This window comes from Mauremys mutica, chromosome 9 (genome assembly GCF_020497125.1).
Source record: "Mauremys mutica isolate MM-2020 ecotype Southern chromosome 9, ASM2049712v1, whole genome shotgun sequence".
Taxonomy (NCBI): Eukaryota; Metazoa; Chordata; order Testudines; family Geoemydidae; genus Mauremys; species Mauremys mutica.
In genome coordinates, this window is record NC_059080.1 from 81,748,876 (window position 1) to 81,762,117 (window position 13,242).

At 41.3% G+C, this 13,242-nt stretch overlaps 1 protein-coding gene across 6 annotated transcripts in view; it reads right to left on the bottom strand.

The window, feature by feature from the left end:
* The window catches only part of VEPH1 (ventricular zone expressed PH domain containing 1), a 189,783-nt gene that overhangs the window by 70,314 nt on the left and 106,227 nt on the right, over window positions 1-13,242 (bottom strand). For all 6 annotated transcript variants that reach the window (XM_045029716.1, XM_045029712.1, XM_045029713.1 and 3 more), the window contains 2 exons: window positions 3,371-3,580; window positions 1,168-1,562 (listed from right to left, as the gene is read on the bottom strand). In XM_045029716.1, the coding sequence (XP_044885651.1) occupies window positions 1,168-1,562; window positions 3,371-3,580 (605 nt within the window). The remainder of the gene's footprint in view (window positions 1-1,167; window positions 1,563-3,370; window positions 3,581-13,242) is intronic.

Genomic DNA, 13,242 nt, shown 5'->3' on the forward strand with positions numbered 1-13,242 from the left:
AACATCCAGGGAACCATTTACAAAGAACAAGTTAATAATGGACAAGTCCAGAATCCAAAGATGAGCAAAAGAGTAAGTCATGCATGGAAAGTGTGTGGACAGAACATGCAGTACAGGGATTGGTCCCTACAAAGTAACCAAGTCAATCCCAAAATGTGTGATGCAATGTATAGTAAATGCAATGATCTGTATAAACGTATATAAAGGAAGAGGATTGCTGTGTAACTTTGGTTCTGTGATGTATCCTGCATTCACCCCTGCATTTGAGTCATAAGAACATAAGAACGGTCATACTGAGTCACACCAAAGGTTCATCTAGCCCAGTATCCTGTCTTCCGACAGTGGCAATGCCAGGTGCTTCAGAAGTAATGAACAGGACAGGTAATCAAGTGACCCACCCTCTGTCGCCCATTCCCAGCTAAGGACACCATCCCTGCCCATCTTGACTAATAGTCATTGATGGACCTATCTTCCATGAATTTATCTAGTTCTCTGGTCCACTCACTGTTGCTTTGCTGTATGACAAAAAAATACCCGAATGATAAAATGTGGAGTTGAACTGAGTGTTTGGGAAGCCAAGTAGAAAGAGGTCTCGGGGGGTAGGGGAGGCTCCCAGCACTATCCACTGACTCTGCATGATGAAACTGAGAATCATTATAGAGTTCTGAGGCAATGGTAAATAGGGGCCCAATTCAAATCCCATTGGGAGTCTTTCCACTGACTTCTAGTGGTCTTTGAATCAGAGCATAGCAGAACAGAACACCTTTATTTGAGATTCTGGATCTGATTCTTTTCTGACCTACCCTAATGTAACTCTATTTATCCTGATGTAAGAAGAGAATCAAACACTGACACTGAGCCCAATCCAGCATTCTTTGCACAATATTGCATTAACTTCAAAGGGAGTTTTGGGTGTGCGAGGACTGCCAGCTTGGGGCCTCTGAAGGATGCACAATATCGCTGAAGGAAAGGACAAAACCTATGAAAGAGGGTTCAAAATGCTGTAGTTTATAACAACGTCATTGTGTAAAAACGTGTTTCATCCAACATAAGAGCTCATGCTTAGAGAATCTTACTTAACAGTTTGCATGAGTACTGAAGGGTTTTGTTCTTGTTTTAAACTATTCCTTTAAGATTCCCATAATTTGAAAGGTTCAGAGCTCTTACCTTCAATAATACACTGATCTGGGCTAGGAATTTTCTTCCCAATCTCCATGACATATGCTTTCACTTTACTAAGATTTTCCTTTAAGTGCAAGTAGAGCTTATCCTGATATTCCACAGGATTTTTTATTGTCTCTGTACTTCCTTCATGGCAGTTTTCTTTAACAGATCCTGGCAAATTTTCTGATTCTGTACATTTGATACTTGGGTGTGAAACTGAAGAATTTTCCAGCTGCGATTCTTCAGTGTCTGGACTAATAGGCAATTTGTCATTTTCTTGGCTAAGATAAATTTCTGTGAAAGAGATGCCAGCTGCTATATCTCCATTGTCCATGTCTTGTCCATTATCTGAATTCATCCCCTTTGTACGGATTGCATGCAAAGCTAGACTTTTGGACCTGCAATGCAAATAAAGGGAAAGATAAATGGTTTGTGATAGAGGTAAGATAGGCTACACCATACTGAAGAATCAGATAACAAGATTTCTGGCCAAATTCTGCTCTGAGTTACATCTGTGCAGCTGCTTTGGTGCAACTCAGAGCAGAATTTGGGCCTAAATATCCTGTTGGTTGGCAAATACAAACAGCTTTTAATAAACCTGTATTTCACAAACAGGTACTCAGAACGCAAATCAAACCACAACTGTAGTAAGCAAAAGAAGTCAGACAACAATATCTATATAGCACAACATATGCATACTAGAGAATGCACCAGTATAGCTATCACTCATCACTATAACAACTCAGTATCCAGTCTATCAATCACATTATAAAATAATACCATCCAGCAGCAGTTCAAGCAAATCGAGTTCTCTCCAAAGTCCTTCAGCTGGGCCACCTTCGCCACAAGCCCCAACATTCAGGAAGCGGTTCTCCACTCTCTTGTGTAATCATTTGCACTAGAGTAAATGAGGTATAAAATGCTTCTACTGATGTGAGTGAAGAATTCTGATTTGGCAGCATTTTACACTCACTTTGAACAGTTGTATATGAGAGCAAAGGTGGAAGACAATGGAGAATCAAGCCCTCAATGAGCATCCTTTCCCACCACTCCTTTCACAACACGGGAAACTTTAATCCTCAAAGGGGAGCTGGGGAACAGGAAATGCGTACACAACTGGTGAATGTGTCTCTGGAGAGAATTAGGAGAAAAGGGGACATAGGTTCCTTGTTAAACAGGAGGAGGGTGGAACCTATGACAGCCCCAGCAGAGGAGAGGTCCAAATTGCCCAAAGACTCAAGTTATCACCACAGAACGCTAAGTCAGTATGAAACGGGTCATGCTCCACCCATGCAACACTGCAGCATGAGCAGTAAGCATCCCACTAGAATTGGTGAGGCCTGCATGTCCTAGGGGTACATCCTAGTTGCAAGTCCTTTGGGCTGGCCCTGGTCCCAACACATAACGGGTCTAGGCAGAATCAAGTTTAACTTGACACAAAGTATCAATCCAGAGTAACTGAGGGCATAATCTGACCCAAAATATTGATACAAATATATTACCTAAACTAATGTTAGAGTTGCTATTATTAGTATCCAGAAGAGTTCTTTGAATCTTCATTTCTAGATCAGTAGTTCTCAACCTTTCCAGACTACTGTACCCCTTTCAAGAAGTGGATTTGTCTTGCGTACCCCAATTTTCACCTCACTTGCTTAAAAATCAGACATAAAAATACAAAAGTGTCACAGCACACTAGTACTGAAAAATTGCTGACTTTCTCATTTTTACCATATAATTATAAAATAAATTGCAACCCCCCAGATTGAGAAACACTGATATAGTATATAGAGCAGTATAAACAAGTCATTGTCTGTATGAAATTTTAGTTTGTACTGACTTTGCTAGTGTTTTTCATGTAGCCTTTTGTAAAACTAGACAAATATCTGGATGAGTTGATGTACTCCCTGGAATACCTCTGCGTACCCTCAGGGATACGCATACTCCTGGTGGAGAACCACTGTTCTAGAGTGTTCTGTAAACAAACATGTTCCTCTTCCTTCTCTCTTGTCATGTTAGGGCAGGTTAAATACATAATTTAGAAAGATCTTATCCAGCTCTGAGACACCCTGACAAGAGATCTGGTTAGAATTAGACTCATGGTGCCCACGGGTATACTATAATTGTACTATTCCCTTAATGTTTGGATAAAGATTTATTGCAAGACTGATATGCATGAAAGCCACTCATGCATTTTACAGAATCATACCTGTTAAATCTCATATCCTTCCTTTCTTCTTTAGAAACCTGGCCTAAACTATATCTACGCACAGAGCCAGGAGTATTGTTGTCAATATTTATTTTTTCCTCAAAAGCTTGTATTTTAACTTGAAGCTTTTCATCCTCTTCATTTTCATTCATAACAGATTTTAAATCATCCAACTGTGCAGGAGATTCTGTTTCAACATCATTTTCTGTCCTGAAGAAAAAAAACAACAGGGGTTTAACACGGGCATGCTTTGCCAAAGATGACACTGACAGTGTATCTCTTACTTTGAACCACATACTGAATCTGGTAAAATAATTGTGTGTCAGTAGTGAATTTCTTAGAACTTTGATTAATCATTTTTGGAAACAGCTTTCACTCAATATCTATGTCAAAAGGATTAGAAACATTAAATATCTATGACAACACTGGATCAGAAATAGCATGCAATATATCTGCAAAGGTAAAAACCACGCTTCCTCTTGATATGGCCTCAACCACATTCCCGCCAGCAAACCCCTCAGGGAAATGTTTTTCAGTTGAATTTAGGCCAGTCCTACAAAGCTACTAAACAACCATTTATTACAGCATACTTATAAACCAAGAGTAGAGCTCACAGTGGAGCCTGTGAATATTTGTGGTTTTACAAAATTGCACATGTACTTTCTCCTGAATAATTGTACTCTGAGTAAGAAAAACATATTTCAAAACTCAGCACTTGGGAAGAAACTGGTTTAGAGAAAATTTTAAGTAATCTGACTCATGTTCAGCAAAAGAAATCCCAGAATACTTAAAATGGGCTTATTTAGAAGTCCATGCAGCTCGAGTTTCTATTTAATACAACAAAATGGTTAGAAATTTACATCGTCATAAAAAATTTCAGCACAGAGTTGAATAAACTTTGTGCAATAATAAATTTGGATTTAAAGCACCAGTTAGCATGAAGTTATCACTCTTAAAAACATAGAACCTAATTCTGCCCTCAAACATACCCATGAACCTCATTGATTTCACAGCACTGATGAAAATGATTGTCCCAATGATGACACTGTCATATCATTATTGATGAATTCTGTCTTCAGTTGATTTCAGTGGAGTTACATGGGGGTAGCTACAAGTAGAATAATCTGCACCTGCCCAATTACCCTGGCATGGAGGGAGCCCATTGAAAGCAGGTCATGAGATCCAATCCTAAATGGATCCACTTTCTAACAGGGCCACCTAGAGGATTCAGGGGGCCTGAGGCAAAGCGGGGGAGCTGCGGCGCTTGTACTCACCCGGCGGTGGTCCAGGTCTTCGGCAGCGGGGGGGCCCTTCAGTCGCTCCGCGTCTTCAGCAGCACCGAAAGGCCCCCCCGCCGCTGAAATGCCAGCTGAAGACCTGGACTTCCGCCGGGCCAGAGCTCACGGGGCCTCTGCGGGGCTCGGGGCAAGTTGCCCTACTTGCCCCCCCCCCTTCCCTGGGCGGCCCTGCTTTCTAACTCCCTACCAGCCGGGGTCACAGAGGAGCTGCAGCTGTTATTCCAGCTCATAGGCTAGCGTAGCAGCAGTGGACAGGTGACACTGCAGCTCTGCAGCCCTTCCAGCAGCTGTGGGGAAGCAGGGGCGGCCCTAGAGAAGCTGCCAGCAACTGGCGCCCTACGTGAAGCATGCAATCAGCCCCGCCCCCGTCCCCAACCCCAGGGGCAGATCTAGCCTGAGGTTTTTGGTAAACTGGGAAACATTTTGCTCCTTTTTTCCTTTTAATGTCTTTTAAGCATTTTTTTTTTAAAACAGAGGCTTAATTATTCGGTTTGTCAGGCTGTCCAACCAAAGTTTCTGAGATCAGATAAAATAGAGGCACGAAATTTTCAGAATAGATTTGTACACAACAGCTAGCTGATATTTCAGTCCGATTTCAAATAAAAATGCATTAAAAATGTTAATTATAATTTTTATTACTACAAATCCAAAATCATTCATTATGCTATCCTGCTTTAATTGCCATTCCCACCACATCCAACATAGAAAGAAATAAGAGAACTCTTCAATGAACTTTAACCTGTATTTACAAAACACTCTGTACTCTTAAAACATGACTTTTCTTCCTTTAAGTTTTGAAAATTCAGTCACTAGTTCTTTTAGATCCAGTTTTCCAGCTATTTCATACTCTATGGACATTGTGGCAAGTCCAACAAGTCTCTCTTGCACCACTGTCGAACGCAGATATGTTTTGTGATAAAGTTCCTCCTCTACCTTGGTGGATCCTGCGCTTATTGGCGGATTTTGCTAGCCTCAGAGATCTTCCTGTGTTGGATCAGGAGTTGGGAGGTTTTGGAGGGAACCCGGGCCCACCCTCTACCCCGGGTTCCAGCCCAGGGCCCTGTGGACTGCAGCTGTCTAGAGTGCCTTCTGGAACAGCTACACAACGGCTACAATTCCCTGGGCTACTTCCCCATGGCCTCCTCCCAACACCTTCTTTGTTCTCACCACAGCACCTTCCTCCTGATGTCTGTTAATGCTTGTACTCCTCAGTCCTCCGGCAGCACGTCCTCTCACTCCCAGCTCCTTACAAACACCTCACTAACTGGAGTGAGAGCCTTTTTATACCAGGTGTCCTGATTAGCCTTAATTAATTCTAGTAACTTCCCAATTGGCTACAGGTATCCTAATTACCCTGCCTGCCTTAGTTAGTTCTAGAAAGTTCTTGAGTGTTCTGGAATAGTCCCTGTTATCTTACCCAGGGAAAAGGGACCTGCCTAACCTGGAGCTAATGTATCTACCTTCGACTACTCTCTTGTACCCATCTGGCCTGACCCTGTCACCGTTTTCATCAATTTTAACTTTGAGAAGCAGCATTCCCCACTAGCTACGGAAACTGGCAAAGTTAAAAGAACGCATATAGCTATAAAAATATTTGGAAAACTGAGTTTATTTTCACAAACAAACTTCAATATTTCTTCAGGAGTGGAATGTTTCTTAAGTCGTCTTGAAAAAGCCTGAAGCTCACTACACTAATCTGTAGCATCAATGTCTTTTGAATTTTCATGAGTCAATGCCGACTCCAGTTTTATACAAAATTCTCTTATCTGTTTTGCTGTTTTCTTTTGCAAGCTGTGGATATCATATAGAAAGCCAATGTTGACTCTAGCTGCTGAATCTGTTGAAATCTTTCGTCAACTGAGTGACTAGCAGTATCAAGGACTGCGAAGTAGAAATTCACTTTGAATCTTCGTTTTGGGTTCTGAATGGTGTGTCTGGTCCTTCATACGAAAACTGCTGTTTCTTTTGCCAAATGCGAACTGCCTCTAGTTCAAATTCTGTCAGAAAATTTATTTCTTCAGCAAGCTTGAGAGAATCTACCAGTATTCTTTCAAACCCTTCATCAGTTCTGAATTCCTCCAGATTAATTTTAGTTTGCTGCAGTTTTTGAATAGCAGAATGTATGTTCAAGTTCTTTTCCTGAAGCTGCTTACTAGTGAGGTTAATCTCAAAAAGGATATTATACCACAAAATGAGTGAAATCACAAATTTGAATTTGGAAAGGCCATTTGCAAGAGCTTCTGCATCTGAACATGCCGTATTGCCAGATGATCCAGTAAAGGAAGTATCATCAGAAATTTCAATTAGGGCATCATAAATGTTTACAAGTTCATAGTAAAGAGGCTTCAAAGCATCAGTGTGACTCTCCCATCTTGTCTAAGTGGTTTCACAGTTAGAGAATTCACATGGCGAGTCAGAATCTCCCAACGGTGTGTTAAGCCTGAGAAAAACACGTAAACATGTTGCACCAGGTCAAAGAAACTGCTTGCCTCCAAACAGCATCTAGCAGCATCATTGACAACCAAATTCACAGAATGCGAACTGCAAGGAACACGAAAGGCCCTAGGATTGATTTCCAACATTCTCCTTTGCATACCATTGTCTTTACCCTTCATATTACTCCAATTATAATAGCCTTGGCCATGTACGTTTTCAATAGATAATGACATTGTTTCAAGCTCTTGTAGAATAGTTTCAGTCATAAATGCTCCAGTCATCTCCTTCAGTGGTACGAAACCCAAAAAATGTTCCTTTATGAGCACTTCAACATTATCTTCATATGCAGACTTTTCCATATCCACAAAAAGAATGATCATCATTTGTTCAACATGACTCACATCTGGTGTACAGTCCAGTATTATTGAAAAGTATTTTTCAGAATGGGCAGCTTCTACAATTTTCTTTTTAATGGCATTTGCTAGGATTTGGATCAGTTCATTCTGCATATTTTTTCCTAAGTAATGAACCTCTGTTTCATGATCAGTTATTTTACATAGATGCTCCTTCATGACTGGATCAAACAAAGCGAAGCATTCAACAAATTTTAAAGAGTTTCCATTACCTGGAGTGTATAATTTTTCATTTAAAGAGAAGATATTTCAGGAAGGATCCCTGCTGTTTTGCTTGGTCCTTTTCCTTCTCAGCCTTTTGTTGATGATACTCAGCTCCTGAGGGTTTTCTTTATCCTCTTTCTGCCATGGGACATTTGAATATTGTTATGTACTAACTGTGCTCCTGACTGCAAGCATTATAGCATTAAGGATGGCTGACACACCCACCACATGGCTGGCGATTTAAACCATACTGCAGCCATTCCAACACATATTTTCACTGCTGAAAGGCTCAATGATTAGTAACACACACTCACTTACCTATTAAAACAGTTAGTTACAGCATTTACATGGAAACAAAATGACCTTTTTCCATGTTATAACCCGACACCGGTTGTTTGGAAAGTAATCCCCTTCCTCACGGTTACCCACTTGGAGTGTGACATCATCACTTTTGTAGTCTATTAAGCATTACCACTGTTACTTTTCTTTTATGGACCTTATTTATTACATATGAACCAGTTATAACAAAGAAAAGTTCATAATTATACAGCCCAATAATAATGCTAAGGTTTAATAACGCTTAAAGATACTCATATTTGGGATTTATAATGCTGAAAGATGTAATTCTTTATTCTTTGGCACCAAGAAACACAATTTTCCACAGTATTCGCTTGATTCTTAACCATCTACCTGCAACATGTGTTAAAATGACTGTTTGACATGTTGATACATGCGATATCTCTGCTCAACATGAATTTCCGGATATGCACCTTGATGTATATTCGAGTTAGGTGTCACTGGCATTGCAGCTCTTGCCGCTGGTGGATGTGTTTAATTGTGGCTGAGTTATTGCTTATCAAAATGGTGGAGTGGGTCATCTTGACCCTACGTCGCAAATTGGAAAGAAAATTTGCTAAAATATTATTTATTTTTGCAGTAAATAAAAGAGTTGACATATTAATAAATTATCAGAAATGTAGAGAAATGAATTATAATGCATATTCCCTCTGTACACACACGGGAATTGAAATAATGACATCTTCATTATTTTATTTGTGGGTTTTTTTCATCTTTTTCATTTTTTTTTTAAATTTGATTTTTTTCCTCAAATTTGGTGCCTCATCTAACCAAGCACCCTCAGTGACCCCCTAGTTCGCCTATATGGATGGGCCACCACTGTGGGGAAGGATTTCATTCATCCAAACAGGGGATATTTGCCTAAAGTCTGATTTCTTAGACCAAAATTTTCAAACCTCAGTGCTAGGCACTTAGATCCATACTGAAGATTGATCTGAAGATCTGAAGATTTGAAGCCTGATCTTCAAAGTTACTGTACACCCGCAGCTCTCATTGCCTGCGATAAGAGTCGAGGGTACACAGAACCCCTGAATATCGGGACACTTTTTACAAAAGCCAAAATATGGAATTAGGTGCATACCTACAGCCACTGTAGTTTGAACATTTTGAGCTTTGTTTTAATGCGCAGTGAGGGAACTGAATTTATTATTATTAATTATGTTTACTACAGCAGTGCCTAAGGGCCAACCAAGAATGGGAGACCATTGTACAAACCCAGAGTAGTAGATGGTCCTTGGCCTGAAGAGGTTACAATCTTAATAGACCAGACAGACATAGGGTGGGGAAAAGGGTAGACCACACGAGCAAAGTGAACTGTGTGATGGCAGCAAGTGGTATGTTAGTTCCATTGGGTGTGTGTGTGTTCACTCTTAGGTGGGGATAAGCTGAAAAGGGAAGGAAAGGGAGGTGAAAGGGACAGGGCAGGGGAGAAGAGGGTAAAATCAGACTGGTGTGCAGTGAAGCAGAGGTCAAAAGACCGTGAGGGAAGGGGGTGAGTTGGAGCAAACAGCGCATCAGCACAGGATGAAGCAAGTTCAGTCAACACCATAGGAAGTTCTCTGAATACCCAGTGCTCCCTTCCTTGACCACTCCTGTTCCTACTAGCTGGAGTCTGTGGCTGGCTCATCTCTGCAGTTTTTCTCCCCAAAGCCTGAGGGGCAGGGGGAAAGGGAGATCATAGCAGTCCTAGAGAGAGAGGGTATGAGGATGAGTGTCTCCCCTGAACAGTTCTGAGTGCAGGGGGTGAATTTCACCCTTAATGAACAGAGTGCTACAGCTAAACCATTACTATGTCTTCCCTCTTCAAAGATACGGATATCACTACTATTCTGATGCATCCAACAAGGTGGGTATTCACCCATGAAAGCTTATGCTCCAATATGTCTTGTAAATGCTGGTTGCTTTCCAAATCTAGCTCTTTTTCCAGTCCGGAGCGCCCTCTGCAGGCTGGTGATCCACCTGCTTTACTCTCGGCCCCGTGTCCCTCCCTGGACCCGGTGCCCCTTTAACTATACCTGGGTCTCCCCCTCCCAGGGGAACCCCCACTCTACTATCCCCACTTTGCCTCAGTAGTGGCCACTGACAGTCATGGTCTAGCCCCACACCCTGGGGCAGACTGCAGCATCGGCCCACTCATCACAGGCCAAGGGGGTTTGGACCTGCTGCTTTGCCTACTCCTGGGTTGTCCCTTGCAACCCCCTCACAGTACCTTCTGGCCTACCGCTAGGCTGCAGCCTGGGGTTTTCCTGGCCAGAGCTCCCCAGCTCCTTAGCCTTCCCAGCCCTGCTTCACCCAGGTACTCTTGCTCTGCTTCTAAGCAGCCAGGCCCATCTCTCTCTAACCACAGAGAGAGACTGTCTGGGCTCCTGGCTTCCCTGCCTTTTATAAGGCCCTGCCCCTCAGTTTGGGGTGTAGCCCCCAGCTGCAGCCACTTTCCCAATCAGCCCAGCCAAAAGCCCCTTCCCAGGGCTGTTTTAAAGCCCCACCGGGCAGGAACGGATAACCACTCCGCTACATGTCTGTTAGTCTATAAGGTGCCACAGGACTCTTTATCGCTTACTACTATTCTGGAATACTATTAGATGTATCATGTGAACAGTCGGTATGTGCCTTTGCTGTTATTTTGTTATAACCAAGTTTCCCGTCTTCTCTTTTAGTGTGAGGCTGCCAACAGGTTCACAAAATTATCGAGACAACAAAATCACGGGGGCAGTATGCACCATAATTCACAGAGGGATGAGTTACCACATTTTACAGGGTCAAAACATACCTATGCCATACTTTAGCTTCTTATGTGTAATATTTATAGATTTCTTAATAACAATCAGAACCTTACCACAGGGTTAAAGAGTGGCGTGTCAGAATTTTTAACTCTATTCACACATTTAAACGTTATATCATAATTTGAATTTTTTATGACCTCTTTTTTTTTAAATGAGTGTCCAAGTGGATAAACTATTAAATGCAAAACAACTAGGTTTATGGAATGTCACAGATGAGAGTTAAAATGCAATGTTGCCAAATATAGCAGAATCTTGCTAATTCACATTCATGACTGGAAGGCCTATTGAGAATTTCCAAATATTGCAAATTATTGCTTATGAAAACAAACATATTTAACAGAAGCAACCAAGGAAACAATCACAAAATGTAATTTTTCATTTGTTTTGATATAGGCAGTTTAGTTTTTTAATGTAGGCAATAGCTCCTGATATAGTAATAAATGTTCTGGAGACCATTTTGTAAAAGTAATGAAGTCTTAGCAATAAGGAACCTCACTAGAAATTTGGCTATCAAATCTTTGCAGAGATGTAGGAGAAGACTTAATCTCACCTACTGTTATCTCTCTAATATATGTATCAATGGTATGCCCATTACCATGTCAACTATGTGCTAATAAAATTATATATAGCAAATCCCCTGTACATTGGGATTTTGGAGTGGAGTATTTGATGGAGCAATCAGGTTTGTGGATTAGAGGAATGTGAACTAACAAGGCTCTACAGAATTCTGAAATAAAAGCAGACTCTGAGTAAACGGAGTTTGGTTTGTTTTCACCTCTCCCCACTTGGGACATAATCCAAAGCCCACTGAACTCAATGAGAGTCTTTCCATTGGCTTGAATGGACACTGGATCATGCTCTCAAAGGAAATGTTATCATAGTGTTTCTTTCAGGGAAACATTTGGTTCTATTTGTCAGATGTAAACCAACAGTGACTTTGTTCAAAACATGGTTCATTATAACTCAGTAGTCCACAAATCAATAGCCTGGCTCAAACTCAACTAGCCTGCCAATACCAGGCTCCTGGGACTTTCAGGATAGCTGGTACCAGTCTTAATGGACAAAACAAAATACTCATCTCTTGGGATATCCTTGGGGGGCAGGCTTCATTATCTCTCTTCTGTAAGCCCAGGCTCACTGCAGTAACAATGTCACCTTTTGACATGAAGCTATTCTTAACAAGCAGGAAAGATGTAACCAACATGAAATACTTCACTGAGCCTACATACTGTGCATGGCTGGAAGACAGGCGGGCTGTTTTTCTGGCTCCTCCAGTCAAACAACAACAAAATTAGCAATTGTGTAAAATCTTGGCAAAATTATTGACTACATTACTGACACTGCTGGAGTTGGCCCTACTTACCCCAGAGCTGAATTTGGCCCAGCCTGTTTTCAGAAGAAAAGAAATGTAGAAATATCCAAGGAAGTATACAGAACATGTTTGCAGAAAGATTTTGGTGGCACCATATTCTTTATTACTGAATTACTTTTCAACTCTGTATGGTGAGGTATCAAAATATTATACAGGTCACCAGATGATCATAAGAATAATATTTTTATTTGTATACACCCTCCTCAACCAGGTGCTGAGAAAGTGATGCAGCACAATCCAAATACCTTTCTAAAAACACAGGAAGGGTGGGATTTTCAAAAGCATACCATGCTGGCCTACCTCTGCTCCTGCTGCAGTTACATGGGAGGATCAGGTTCTACTACCAAGGCTCACCAAGCAGAGGTAGAATCTCTAAAAGACAGGTTGTATGTAAGCCATAGAACATTGGGGTTGGAAAGGACCTGAGGAGATCATCTAGTCCAACCCCCTGCTCAAAGCAGGACCAATCCCCAACTAAATCCCCAAATGGCCCCCTCAAGGATTGAACTCACAACCCTGGGTTTAGCAGGCCAATGCTCAAACCACTGAGCTCTCCCTCTCTACCTCCCCAGCATAGGTAAGTATCAGAGCAATGCTCAAGGATATTGAATAAAGTCAGGTTCTACAGCCTTAAAAGCTTCAAAAAGACAGTGTCATCTTACTATCACTCCACCTTAGCATGGCTAATGTAAAGACATTCTGTAACTGGGCAGGCATAATCTGTTAATGATTCCTCAAATAATTCTGAACAAGCTGTGAGCAATGGAGATGCCCTGCTGTAAGTGCTCCTGCATGTCTTGCTAAGGGAGAATTACTAGAATCAAACTTTATTGTCACTAGAACATGAGCTGTATCCAGTCAAACTTCGTGACCCATATTGTTTCCAAAGCTGATAGCAATGTCACCCTACAGTCCCATATCATCAGATGAATTTCTTAAAAACAGCTACAATCCTTTACACCATAACAAAAGTTGCTTTAAAGATGCATAAACAGAAGAGAAAATGAAA